This window comes from Mus caroli, chromosome 2 (genome assembly GCF_900094665.2).
Source record: "Mus caroli chromosome 2, CAROLI_EIJ_v1.1, whole genome shotgun sequence".
NCBI lineage: Eukaryota > Metazoa > Chordata > Mammalia > Rodentia > Muridae > Mus > Mus caroli.
Genome location: NC_034571.1, coordinates 45,041,386 through 45,056,418, shown reverse-complemented (window position 1 = coordinate 45,056,418; position 15,033 = coordinate 45,041,386). Strand labels below are relative to the sequence as shown.

Sequence of the window (15,033 nt, the reverse complement as noted above, 5' to 3'; positions counted from 1 at the left end):
GAAAGAGAGGCCCATTGGACTTGCAATCTTTATATGCCCCAATACAGGGGAATGCCAGGGCCAAAAGAATGGGAATGGGTGGGTAGGGAAGTGGGGGGGTATGGGGGACTTTTGGGATAGCATTGGAAATGTAATTGAGGAAAATACATAATAAAAAAAAAAAAAGAAGAAAATTCCTGCTCTGGGAAATTGCAGTTTTTGCTAAATTCATCCAGTGCTACAAAATCTTCAGTGTTCAAAGGAAATGGAAAAACCACAATCGTGACAAAGTTAGAATTTTGTGAAATCATTCCATCTTAAAGATAAATTCATATATACAGACACCTAGATAGATTCAAACCGACAGACACCATGCAAATCAAATAAAAGTCTGCTTATGGTCCAAATTTGGTCTAGAACCCAACCTCTTTAAGTCTCTGACCTATAGGGTTTTGGTTTGGTTTGGTTTTAATTTATTCTTAAGAGACTGCCTTCCTCAGAGGCCCTCCACATGGCAAATGACCAAATGCTTTTTGCAGCAGGTCCTGTCTGTTAGGGTGAACTGCAGTTCATAAGACTCCACACCACTAATTACCTATTCATAATGGTTGTAGCAGCAGTGGTGTGTGTGTGTGTGTGTGTGAGAGAGAGAGAGAGAGAGAGAGAGAGAGAGATGCTCTGAGGCTCTAATCCAGGGCCTCCTGCAAGCTAGGAAACTTCTGGAACACTAAGCTATAATATCCCCTATATCTGACTCTTTTTTTTTTGTCCTGGTGCTGGTACTTTATTTTTTGTGTACATTAGGCCATGAATTCGTATGGAATGGGCTCCAGCAGCTCAGGCTCTTTTCCGTTAGTCCTCACAGAGTGTGCTTCTCTGCATGGCGTAGGCTGGCGCTTCAGCCAAACCCAGGTGCCCTTCTCTTTGGCTTCCTTTTTCTTCTGGTCATTCTCTTTCACCCGCTTCAGGAAGCTGTCCCTGCTCTTTGAGTGCTTGATGTGCTCAATCCACACATTGATCCTCTTGGCCAGAATTTTGCCCTTAACTTGCTTGTTTACAATGATGCCCACGGCATGCTGGGTGACATTGTAGACTCCTCTGGTTTTGCCGTGGTAGCACTTATGGGGCATTCCTTTTTGAACAGTGCCCATTCCCTTGATGTCTACAATATCATCCTTTTTGTAGATTCACATGTATGTGGCCAAAGGAACAATGCCATGTTTCCTAAAAAGCCTAGAGAACATATACCGGGTGCCTCTCCTCTTTCCCTTTGTGTTCGTCATTTTGGCGAGTTACTGGAAGATGGCTGCGGCGGCCAAAAGCTATCTGACTATTTTTTTAAATGAAATTTATTTCTTCACTTGGACAGACAGCTCAACCAAGGTTTTTTAAAAACTAAATTCTTGAGATTTTACTGCTCATTGGCACTTTAAAACTCCCCAAGGACAGGAGAGTCTGGCTGAACCTAACCACCTCTGCTGTCACACCCATCTCACGCTTTGCTGACGCTCTCGCACCTCAGACACCGACAGTGCAAACTTACCTCCATGGTATGAGTTTTTCCTGATGAAGTCTGCCCGTATGCAAAAATTGTCCCATTATAACCCTCAAGGACATCTGCAAGCACAAGAGAGATGAACATTAATTCATTATGCTGCTCCTGCACTGGCCTTGGTTGTATGATGTAAGGTTGCAGTTCCTAATGGCCCATCTCTGTCTTCTTACACAAATGATATGTGCCAACTGCATGTGCTTTAAGTATGATTGTGAAATAAGAAAAGAAAGGAGAGTCTGCTGTCTTACAAATAAGAAAGGGACTCTCATTTCTGCAGACTGCGGGACTCCAGGGGAAGAGTCTTTTGCGGCTACATGAAGCTTTCGCCTAGGTGTTAGTCTCTTGAGATTCTTGGGGAGGAAAAGCCAGCAGACTTGCGGTTTCTGGAGATTAGAATAGAATGTGGTGCCTGAAGGTTTGGTCTCGGTCAGCCTAACTCTGGATCCTTTGGACCATTTCCCATGAAGGCCTCACGGAAGTCCCATCACAACAGACTAGAACTAGGGGAGCGAAAGGCACCACACTGCAAACCGAGCTCCAATCACCCTGGAAACTAGCAGGCCTGACTTAAATTTAATGCCTCTGGTTTTCTTTCACTGCCTCACTAGGAGGATAGCCTGGACCCATCAGCATCAGGAATTTCTCTTAATTACACAATAAGTACACAGTGAAAGCTCACACTCGAGCCAGGCTGGCTTCGGTTTCACACAGGGAGGAGGGGAGCCGTGCTGGTGGGGGCTGCTTTATGTTGCAGAGCTGAAGATCATCGGTGGGAATTCTTTCAGAGCAGCAGAGGTGATTAAAACATATTCCCTCCTGCCTCCCCCTCCTCTCTACAACCATCACAGAAAGGGAAACAATGCATAATTAATATCCTTGACCCACCACTCTGCACCAAGGGAGGAATTCTTAATGTGGTTGACGGTGAGGGCAAGAAGTGCCCTGAATAGAGGATGCTACTTGGGGCCATGTGAGAAAGTGTGCCAGCCAGTCACCTCCATTTATTTCAGATTGGGGTGGTTCCCTCTCCTCTCTGAATCTTATTGTGCTGGCTGTGGTGGTGTGTGTGTGTGGGGGGGGGGGGTGGTTTGTTTTTCTTGCTAGGTTTACAAAAGGAAAAAAGGAAAATAAAAACATACCTATTTTACTATTCTGAGATTGTTACAATATGACTTGGGATCAGAGAAGAAAAGCATCGAGTTGGGGGAAGGGAGCACTCACATATATCTGTCTTCTACAAATGGTTTTTGAAAGCGGTTTCCCTAGTAACAGCAGAAAGAAGAGAGAAAAAACTGAAGAAGTCAGTGTTAGGGTTAGAGGTTTAAGCTTCAGTTTCCATGAAAATGTCAACTCCCAGAGAAAAGATCCCCCTGGGGCTGGGGTCACAGTGCCAGCTTGGTGCGCCTCCACACTAGCACGAACATGATGAACATGTACTTTGAGGGACCCAAAGAAAGAGGTTCCATCCTACAGTTGAGATTTTAAAGTTCAATACTCATAACACAAACAACTTCAGGCAGTTGGAAGGCCAGGCACTGTCACAACAGAAAGCTTTTTATTTACTGGAAACTAAACACCTCTCCTCAGACTGAAGGCCCTTCCTCCCTTCACACTCCTGTGTATGTAGTGCTCTAGGATTTACTGGTCTCGGCCAACATCCATCCAGCTTCTGACCTCGCTCCTTTCTTCTGAAGTGTGACAACCTGCCACACCCTAAAGGAAGCTGACTCCAGAGTCTAAGTCCAGCCCACACTCCTTCCTCTGCCATCTTCCTCTTCCTCCAGCATCTCCATGAGGTTTCAGGGCTGTTTTCACTGAGCACAGGACACAGTCTCACCAAGCAAGTTGTTTACAGTCTCTGTTCTCCTGTGCTTACAAACTGAGTCCCCGCATAAAGTCTGGGATCGACTGGGAGAGTGTTTCTTTAGAGGGCACAAACACTGGCTTCAGTCCTCAGCAGCCCACAGTCGAGGAGTGATGTCGCATACCTATAATCTCAGCTCTGATGAGACAGAAACAAAAGAATCAGACTTCAAGGTAAGCCCTAGCTCTGTGAGGGCCTGAGGATAGCCTGAGCTAAATGAGACCCCATTTTAAAAAGGGGGCAGGGAGGGAACATGCCTAAGTGGCATTGGCTCACAATTGGGCTGAGGTACTGATAGGCATGTGGGAGTGTACTCAGAGAAAATCCCTTCTCTTTAGTATGTCCACACTGAACACAATTTCCTTGCTTTTTTTTTTTTTTCATAGAGAGCATACAGAACCCACGAAAGCACATTCTGATTGGCCTTTAAAGTACCCAGAATCATCTTACACGTAATAATTTTAGAGAATATCCTGGACCAAAATTGAATGCAGCCGATGTTGCCCTCTATCGACTCAATTCTGAACTAAAAGATAATTTTAAAACATAAGGTCCTAGCCGGGCGGTAATGATGCACACCTTTAATCCCAGCAGTCAGGAGGCAGAGGCAGGAGGATTTCTGAGTTCAAGGCCAGCCTGGTCTACAGAGTGAGTTCCAGGACAGCCAGGACTACACAGAGAAATTGTCTATTTTCTCAGATTTGAGGGGGTGGTGCATTTGTTTATTCCATGTGTGTTTTATGGTTAGTGGGGAGTGCCGGCAGAGAAAGCCATGGGTGAACAGTGCAGTTCAAGGGCTGAGAGAGAAGCCAGCACAGGCTGCTGAGAGAAGACTCGAGCACTGGCTTGTGCTGGGCCCTGTGCAGAACCACATACTGCCTCCGGGACCAGTTCATAGCTCCCAACCAAAAGGCCTGCAAACTTCCATCACAGTAAATGGCTGATGGTTCCTGGGCTGGAGAAACACATTTGCTTTAATCTCTTCGGAGCAGAATGACTGTTTCCACACACAATGCTCTTCCAGACAGAAGCATCCTTTGTGACGGTGTCTGGCATGATGGGAGCCCCACACCTTTCAGGCCAGTGTCCGTCTATCCAGCAGCCCAGCAAACCCAGAAGCTTCTACTGCAGATGACAAGCGGCATGTTATCTCCCAAAGGGGAGGGGAGAGGACAGAGGACACTGGCCAGCTCCGGCTACAGAGTTCAGAAGCTCGAGCATGCATGCATCCTAGGTTCTGCTTACAGCTGAGCCCAGGTCTGACAGGAGCAGAAATGAGTGCTTTGTGAATCACGGATCTGGGAACAGTCCTTCACACCTATACATCGGTATTCCTAAGAGCCTGCCCAGCCTACTAACCCTCCCAGGGGAGAGGGTGTTGTGTCAGGGGCACTCACTAGGTTTCTGACAACAGCTAAAGGCTGTTCCATTGGGATCCCAAGGTTTGCCAGCAAACCAAAGAACTCAAGTTGCCCGTGCTTGCAGAATAAAGACCCAGGCTCCAGGCACCAAGGGCAGGAAACACACACTCCCATCGCAGTAAATGGCAGACAGTTCTGAGCTTGAGAAGCACATTTGCTTTAATCTCTGCTGAGCAGAGTGACTATTGGCACACACTGACCCCTCCAAAGCCTCTGCATTTCAGAGTGGAAGCTCACCCACGACTGACCAGCACAAAGCTCTGAGTCCACAGTAACTGTTCTTTCCCCTCTACTCTCTTCACATACTCATTCCTTCCTATCCCTAGCACTTTGGCCTGTTAGTTAATAGTCCATATGGCCTGACTCTAAAAGAAAGGAAAGGCAAAATAGCTCAAAGCGCAGGCAGTCGGCAAACTAGGTCTCAAGGCCCAGACCCACTCACTCCTCTAGATCTGGCCAAAGCGCTTTATTCTCCACACATCAAATTTCACTCTAATATGGTAGTGAAAGTAGTGTTCACACCTCATCGCTTTAGGATGCGACATCTAAGGTGCTCGAGAGCAGACATAATACAGAGCATACAGAACAATGAAACGGATCTGAGTGTATCTTCCTAAGCTTAAAGCTTTTCAGTCTGCCCACGTGGTCTCTGGGATACAGTCTAGCATGTCCACCAGAGGGATGCAGACTGCCTCTGGCAACCTCATTTGCCACTGTGTACTCAAAACCTTACACCACTCCTTCCGAACTACCCAAGCGTGCCACACCATTTGTATCTTCAGGCTCTCACAGTTCCTGCTGATACTACGGCTATTATCTATAGTCCTCGGGGCCCAACCTTTCAAAGAAGCTTTCCTCAGTTTTCCACTCCCTCCCTTCACCCACCAAATCGGCACAAAGTGGCAATCCTCTGTGTGGTCCTGGCATGGTACACACACCCATCTTAACCTACATAGCCTAAAAGCATGATAATGGCATATGAAATGCCTCTCCTATATTGAGAGCTCCCAGCAGACAGTCTTAGATATTTTGATGACTCCAGTCCCTAACAGTGCTTATCAGGTGATAAGCACTTACTATTACCTGTATACATAAATAACTGTAGCTTAGAGAAATCAACTGGAAAAATTTTTTTAAAAAATAAAATAAAAAGCGAACAAAACCAGCTCCTCTAAGCATTTGTTCAGTCCACAATTGATTGCTTTGGAAGGCAAAGAAGGTCCAGAGTGGCTCCTGCTGACAGGCACACGGTTACCAGGATCTCAGCAATAATATCTGGTAACCATGGAGTTTAATGCCTAGGCACCCACAGGAGCCTTATTTGCCGTGATTATAGTCACAAACCTTACAACCTCTTCCTACAGAGATGGAGAAATCTTCACACTCTTTCAGCCAACAGTTTGAAAAACACAACAAAGATGCAAGTGTAGGAAATACCGGGACTCTAAACATCTTTTTTTTTTTTTTTAAAGATTTATTTATTTTTATTATATATAAGTACACTGCAGCTGTCTTCAGACACTCCAGAAGAGGGCGCCAGATCTCGTTCCGGATGGTTGTGAGCCACCATGTGGTTGCTGGGATTTGAACCTCGGACCTTTGGAAGAGCAGTCGGGTGCTCTTACCCACTGAGCCATCTCACCAGCCCTCTAAACATCTTAAATCAGGCTCTGTAAAGGTCTCAATAGACAAGGAGACAGAGCTCATCAGCCTATGACAGCATCACGAATCAGGTGACCATGCTGATCTTCAGAGTCATTTGATTCACATCTTAGTCTCTTTACCCCATCCCAATCCCAACTGAGGCAGGGCTCTGATGACAAGAAGACCCAGTGGCGCTCCATTGTGTACTCCAAGAAGGTCTTGCTTATGGATGTATGATTTACCTTACTGACACAGAAAGGAAAGTCATTTGCTCTCACAGGAGCCTTGGAGGTTACTTTTAAAAGTTCAATCAGGTATCTGTCAAGCCCGGGAAGATAGAAAGGGCCCACGAAAAAGGAGAGGTGAACAGGTCTTAAAAGGAAAAGTGGATAGAAGAAAACAATATGAAGGAGAGAGGATACAGGGATCTGAGTCTTTAAACAGGGATGGAGATAGGAAATGAAGAGAGAGGAATTGGGCAAGGTAAGCTAACCCAAACTAAGGATATGCAAAGAACCTCAATAGCAACCTACTACTTTGGAAATTGATTTAAAAAAAAACAAAATTAAATACACACACACTCACATATATACACACAGAGTTTGAACACAGATAACCTGCATGAGTTGACAATGATCCCCCTATAAGACATGAATTATTAAATGAAATCTCAGTACAAAGTACGGGATAGCTCACTACAAGTTATTGCTCAGGGAGGGTCTGAAGACCCTGAAACAATACAGGCTTCCGACTGTTCTTGGTTATGCAGCACAACCAGATGATAAGACCTTCTTGCTGAAGACACCAACGCTTTGGCTGTACAACATAGAGAACTCAGCTGGAAGCTTCCTCCCTGCTGGTTAGCTTGATAGTACCAGAAGGTGCTATGCAGGCCACTGAGGGAGAAAAGGCATCAACGCAATGCCTGCAACCTCCATGCTACAACACCAACTCGCCAGGGAAGACTCGCCTCCGGTACAATAGCAGCATGAAGTTATATGGATAATCAGCTCGTCTTGGCTTGGATTTGAGGCCTACTTCGTAGAAAGGCATTTAAGCCTGATGCTGTAAACCTGTGCTTTGTCCATAGCTCAGGAGGCCATCAGCCCTAGGGAGAAACATATTATTATGTGCTAACAAGTCCTACCATGAACCTGTCTTGTCAATAGTTATGCCTAAAGTAGAGACTTGGAGCTGATCAAAGTACTGAGAATAAGTACTTTGTATAAGTACTTTGTATAAGTACTTGAGAATAAGTGTCTCTGGGAGTAACTGCTCTGCCTTCGATGGCATATCTAGCACCCACGTTCCCAAAGAATGGGGCTCAGAATACAACTCGGGGAGCCAGAAAGAGCTGGAGAGAGAGTTGCTGTGAAATGCTGTCTTCCAGACACGACATGACCATTCCAGCCATCAACTCACTGCAGCTGTGAGATGAGCCAGCATTCCAACAAACATCACTAATTAAAGTCAGGGTTCAAAACAGGGGTGGGAGGGCAAGAAGTAGTGAGGGAGACATACTGGAAGTATGTGGGGTGGGGCGGGGGGGAGTTGAGGATTTCTCGGGAGAGTGGAAGGAAGAAGTTACAGGCACAAATAATCAAGGTGTATTGTTTCATGTATGAAAAGAATAAATAAGAGTCTATTTCTTTAAATGTTTAACAAATGTTCCCACTAGGCCTTTGTCATCCTAACAATTTCTTTTTAAGAAGAATAAGGTATTCTTTATTGCTACCAAATGAGTACATTCACATTATAGTCATCGTGCCCTAGAAACGTCTGCTTATCACATGCCGAGCCCTGTTCTTCCAAAGGGTTTTCTTTGTAGATCACCATCTATTTGGGGTAGCAGGTTACCTAGAGTTGGGACAGATATTCACAGAGACTGCTTCTTCTTAATTTAGTTTTTAGCTGACACATTAAAAAAAACAAAAAACAAAAAACAAACAAACAAAAAATGTCCACATTAACAGGGATAAGAATGTCTGTCTGACACCTCATATAAGAAAATACATAAGAAAATATCCAAACACTGAAAGAGACCACACACTAGTGAATGAAAACGCAAAGGCGATTACTATTGTTTGTTAATCACTGTTGTTTTTTAAATGGAGTGCATCCATTTCTAATTACATTGGCACAGAGGTAGTTGGATGTATTTAAATGGCCTTCATGCTTAGCACAGCATGTAGCAAATACTATTTGCTTCCGATAATAAAATTGAAGAGAAAAAAGGATGGGAATTCTGGCACATGTGATTAATCTTACTTTAATTTAAAAAAACAAAAACAAAAAACCTATGTCCACGCTCAGCCACAGGGGGAAGGCAGGCCTGAACAGGAGAAAGCCCAGGAAGACACACTTCAAAAACAGAAACCACTCAAAGAGAGGCAGAGGAAGCAAAAGACAAAAACTACGGCCCCCTGTCCACCAAAACTGTTCATCCTAAACAGCTAAAATCTAAGCTTATTTTTTGTTGTTAGTTTTCTATAATAATCTCGCAGAGAAGACCTTCAAAATTAATTGATGTTTGTAACAAGAGTGTGAATAAGCATACACCTTAACAGGGAACATTGCCTGCTGACGTGAGCCTCCCACACAGGTGTCCAGGGTCAGAATTCATCTAGCAGATGTACCAGGCCTGAATCTCATGAATTTCAAATAGGTTAGTCAGCCCGGCTCCCCGAGAACAGCAGATCGAAAGCTGCAAGATGCTTCTGTCTTTTAAACCCATGGCTGCCTGTATGGGTGGCAGCATCAAGACCTTTGAGCACATGGCTGCCGTGGCATTCCCATCTGAAGGCGAGGATTTGATGGAGAAGAGCAGGCACGCAGGAGATGCCCCTCAGCCTTGTCCAGATGGCAGGCCCCGCCACAGCATGCTCCAACCTGCTCCTGCTTTGAAATGGCAAGAGAGAGCAATGTACAAATTGCTTCTTCGCCCTGCTGTTATTTTGACACAAATCCTCCAGGGCCAAGGCCAGTCCCAGTGAAAAGAACTGATCTCTGCGGCACAAAGGCAAGCTTGAAGCTACCTGTTTGGAGGAACACATGTCGGGATGTGGTAGGATGGCTGAAAGTGGTAGGATGGTGAAAATTGAAATTAAGGAATCCTGTAGAGCAGACATGGCTGCACAGCTACCTCAAAGGGGGGACTTCATGACACTGTAGAATACCCCTTGGTGGCAAGAGCAACCTTTCATCTGTAAGACTACATTCTCTGAGTTATTAGTAAAAGAAACCAGCCAAACATGTACGGCTAGAGCATGGAGCAATCCATTTCCTCCCTCAAGCATGAGAGGAACACTCTCCCTGTAGTCCCCTGAGACCATGACGGAAATTCTGTGACTCCGCATACCTTGCTTTGTGAGCTCTTAGGTAACAGAATAACCCTACCAAAGAGGTGGCAACAGTAACAGAGAAAACTAATGCAGAGGTTGAATAACATGACTGAGGTCAGTCACAGCAAGGCAGGGCTAGAGCCAAGACAGCAATTTAGTGTTTCCAATTAACAGGCCTCTGCTTACAGTGGAGGCACACTGATTGCTAGGCTGCGAATGTCACTTAATGTTTTCATTAGTGACATCCCAGGAGGAAATAAAGGGGCACTTACCTTTGACAATCTGCTTTGCACAGGCATTGTAGACCTGCTCCTGGGTTGTGTTGGGCGGCAGCACTCGGTCAAAGACATACGGCTTCCCTTGCTGAAAGCAGATGAAAGAAAGGAATGGAGAAAACACATTAGGGGTTTGGGCCTAAAAAGCAGTAGTTAAGCCACAGGCAACTACATCGCCAACCCAGTTTTTAAGCCAGTCCTTTCCCTCACCACAGAACCTTTTACAGCATGAGCCACAAATACACCACACACACAGATGCTGGACGTCAAGGGCCTTGAAGGCACAGAGCTCTAAGTCTTTATCCACTTATCTGGATAAAAAAGTAGACAGGTGGAGCAAGTAGCTGATAGGCAATGATGTTGACACAGGAAAACAAGCAGTGTCCAGATATGCAGTAAGGTGACAGAGATGACAGAGCTGACCACAAGCAAGGCCTTCCTTGACCGGAGAAGTCTCAGCTCAGAGCATCATGGAAAGTTCAGAAAGGTCGATATCAGGAAAGAACATTCTAGGCACAAGATGAGTAGACAGCAAAGGGTCTGGTATATTCAGGAAATGAGGGGATACCACAAGCCCAGGGCAAGAAAATCTGGAGGCAGTAGGTAGGGTACTGCAGGACAAATAAGTAACCAAATAAAACTAGCCTGTGTTGTGTTTACTGGAGAGATGACATGATCAGATTGAAGGAGCCATTGTTAGTAGACACAGAGCACTATCATCCCGCAGAATTCAGTTCCCTGTCATACAGAAGCAATGTCTAAACTGGATGGTAGCTTCCAAAACAAAGGAGCCCTTCTATGCAACAAAAGAAGAAATGTGAGGGAGAGTGGTTGTCTAGAAGTTTGGCTGGCAGCTACATACGTAAACTTCAGAGAAACTGCTAAGTCAGGGGAAGGGAGACCTCTACCACAACACCAGATAGCTCCCACTACCTGTCATTCCCTATTCAGTAAGGACTAACTGGTATCTCAATGTCAGGCACAGCAATGAACACTGGGGTGTGGGGGAACACACCTCTGCCAACAGTGCCAAGGCAAATCAGCACAGCCTCTCACACAGCCTGGCCCACAAATCAGAAACAGAAGGACAAAGGACAAGAAAAGAGAGAGGAGAACTAAAACCACACCTCCTACGAGTCAGGGACAGGCTGACTCCTCGAAGAGACAACTACTCATCAGAGCTCCCAGAGAAGTCATGCTACATCTATAATCCGCCTACAAAGACACTCAGGCCTTTGGGCAGGCTAAATGGTCACTCATTCATCCCATGGCTACAGGCAAATGGAGGTGAAATCCCAGCTCTAGGTTGTATGTTTGACCTTTAGTTTCTGAAAACAGAATTGACCTAGCCAGGCAAACAAGTTACATCTAATTTTACCTTAGAAAATTGAGAATTTTTATAAAACATAAAAAAGAGGGGCGGGGACTAGGTGAGCCTCATTCACAGACATAGACCTACAGCCATTCTGAAAGGAATGGTGAGAAGGGATTGCTTCCTTAGTTTCATTCACAGTTCTGTACTTGTTTTGTACTTTAGTTAGTGAACCAGGTATTTATTTGGTTGAGTAACCAAAACCTATTCCTCACCAAAATACTCAACTAACTGTCTGTCTTACTAGCCTTATTCATTTTCATATTCAACCCATATCAGGGACTGGAGAGATTCAGTTAGGTTAAGAATGAATATTACGACTGCTCCCCAGAAGACACCATATCTGAGGCATCCCAGATCTGCTGCGCTCAAAGCATTTGGTAAGAATCTTCCAGAAGTCCCACAGCTGCCACTGGGAACTCAGTGGACTTGGGGACCCATCAAACCCAAAACTCCCACCCACCGAATACCACTCCCCTTCCACCCATCCCCTTTTGCTGAGACAGACTGCTAGCTAGTCTGCTCCACTGAAGATACCATAGCCAGAGACATCCCAGGAGATGTACTGTACACAGGGCAACTGAGCAACTGATCACCAGCTTGTCTGCTCCTCTGAAGATACCACAGCTTGAAGGCATCCCAGGAGTTTCTCTCTACACAGGGCAACTGGGCAACCAACACCACAATCCAAAGACCCCTGGTGGGCATGCAGAGTAACTGACCCAAAGTCATGCAGTAAACAGAAAGCCTCCCTGGAGTTCTGCTGCACACAGGGGAACAGAAACCACAGTCCATTGGCCCCCCTGGCTTCACACAAGACAACAGCTTAAGTGCCCCCTCTGAAAACCCCACAGTTGGAAGGTCCCACAGGAGGTCTGGTACAGCCAGGACCACATGCCTACCAGGAGACCTGAAGCAACTAAGAGACAAAAGAGTCAGACTCCAGACAGAGTCACCCAGAGCAGCAAACACCAGGGATAACCAGATGGTGAGAGGCAAGCACAAGACCATAAGCAACAGAAGCCAATATCCGTGGGCATCATCTGAACCCGGTTCTCCCATGACAGCAAGCCCTGAATACACCAACACACCTGAAAATCAGGAAGGTGACCTAAAATCCTAGAGATAATAGAGTCCTTTAAAGAGAATATAAATAACTCACTGAAAGAAATACAGGAAAACACAGATGAACAAGAAGAAGCCCTAAAGTAAATCCCTTAAAGAAATACAGGAAAACACAATCAAACAGGTGAAGGAATTGCATAAAGTGGTCCAAGACCTAAAAGTGGAAGTAGAAACAATAAAGAAAACAAAAATGGAGACAACTCTGGAAATGGAAAACTTAAGAAAGAGGTCAGGAATTACAAATGTTAAGTATCACCAACAGAATACAAGAGAAAGAAGAGAGAATATCAGGTGTAGAAGATACCATAGAAGAGATTAACACAACAGTCAAAGAAAATTCAAAACATAAAAAAATTCCTAACACAAAACATCCAGGAAATTCAGGACACAATGAAAAGACCAAATCTAAAAATAATCAGAATAGAGGAGAACGAAGATTCCCAGCTCAAAGGACATGAAAATATCTTCAACAAAATCATAGAAGAGAAGAAAACTTCCCCAACCTAAAGAAAGAGATGGCCATAAAGGCACAAGAAGCCTATAGAGCACCAAATAAATGGGACCAGAAAAGAAAATCCTCTCGTCACATAATTATCAAAACACTAATCACACAGAACAAAGAAAGAATATTAAAAGATGCAAGGGAAAAGAGCCAAGTAACATACAAAGGTAGGCCTATCAGAATTACACCAGACTTCTCAACAGAGACTATGAAAGCCAGAAGAGCCTGGTCAGAAGTCACACAGACTTGAAGAGAACACAAATGCCAGCCCAGGCTACTATATCCAGCAAAACTCTCAATCAACATAGATGGAGAAAACAAAATATTCCAGGACAAAACCAAATTCAATCAATATCTATCTACCAACCCAGTCCTATAGAGGATCCTAGAAGGAAAACTCCAACATCAAAGAAAAGACAAGATATTAAGCATCTCACAACAAAGTCAAAAGAAGAGAACCAGAAGCACATAAAGTCACCTACAAAATCAAATATAACAGGAACCAACAGTCATCTGTCTTTAATATCTCTCAATATTAATGGACTCAACTCACTTATAAAAAGACATAATCTAACAGACTAGACAGGCAAACAAGAACCAACATTTTGCTGCATACAAGAGACACACATCAATAACAAAGACAGGCACTATCTCAGAATAAAAGGATAGAAAAAGGTCTTCCAAGCAAATGGTCTGAAGAAACAAGCTGGAATTGCCATCCTAATATCCAATAAAAACAGACTTTCAACCAAAAGTTATCAAAGGTGATGAGGAAAGATACTTTATATTCATCAAAGGGAAAATCTACCAAGAGAAAGACTCAATTCTAAACATCTATGCCCCAAATGCAAGGGCACCCACATTCATAAAAGAAACTTTACTAAAGCTCAAAACACACATTGAACCCCATACAATAATTGTGAGAGACTTCAACACTCCACTCTTACCAATGGACAGGTGATTGAAACAGAAACTAAACAGAGACACAGTGAAACTAAAGAGAGGTTATGAACCAAATGGATAACAGATATCTACAGAACATTTCACCCGAAAACAAAAGAATACACCTTTTTCCCAGCACCTCATGGTGCCTTCCCCAATATCAATCATATAATTAGTCACAAAACAACCCCCCAAAGATACAAAAAGATTGAAATAATCCTATGCATCCTATCAGATCACCATGGCCTAAATAACAGCACCTAAATAATAACACCATGGTCTTCAATAACAGCGAAAACAACAGAAAGCCCACATACACATGGAAACTGAACAACTCTACTCAATAACTTGGTCAGGGAAGAAATAAAGGAAGAAATTAAAGACTTCCTGGAATTTAATGAAAGTGTTGATACATAATACCCAAACTTATGGGACACAATGAAAGCAGTGCTAAGAGGAAAATTCATTCACTAAGTGCCCTGGTAAAGAAACTGGAGAGATCTTACACTACCAACTTAAGAGCACACCTGAGAGCTCTAGAACAAAAAGAAGCAAACAAACTCACCCAACAGGAGTAGACAGCAGGAAATAGTCAAACTCAGGGCTGGAAATAAACCAAATAGAAACAAAGAGAACAATACAAAGAATCAACAAAACCAAAAGCTGGTTTTTTGAGAGAATCAACAAGACAGGTAAACCCCTAGCCAAACTAACTAAAGGGCCCAGAGGCCATATCCACATTAACAAAATCAGAAATGAAAAGGGAGACATAACAACAGAAACGGAGGAAATTTTTTAAAATCATTAGATCCTACTACAAAAACCTATACTCAACAAAACTGGAAAATCTAGATGAAATGGATGGTTTTCTAGACAGATACCACATACCAAAGTTAAATCAAGAGCAGGTAAACTATCTAAACAGGTCCATATCCCATAAGGAAATAGAAGTCATTAAAAACCTCCCAACCAAAAAAAAAAAAAAAAAAAAAAAAAAAAAAAAAAAAAAAAAA

At 43.9% G+C, this 15,033-nt stretch overlaps 1 protein-coding gene across 1 annotated transcript in view; it reads right to left on the bottom strand.

Moving 5' to 3' along the window:
* Kif5c (kinesin family member 5C) overlaps positions 1-15,033 on the bottom strand; it is a 158,182-nt gene that overhangs the window by 92,817 nt on the left and 50,332 nt on the right. The window contains exons 2-3 of the mRNA XM_021184624.2: positions 10,077-10,167; positions 1,523-1,596 (exon numbers count right to left, since the gene is read on the bottom strand). Of these exons, the coding sequence (XP_021040283.1) occupies positions 1,523-1,596; positions 10,077-10,167 (165 nt within the window). The remainder of the gene's footprint in view (positions 1-1,522; positions 1,597-10,076; positions 10,168-15,033) is intronic.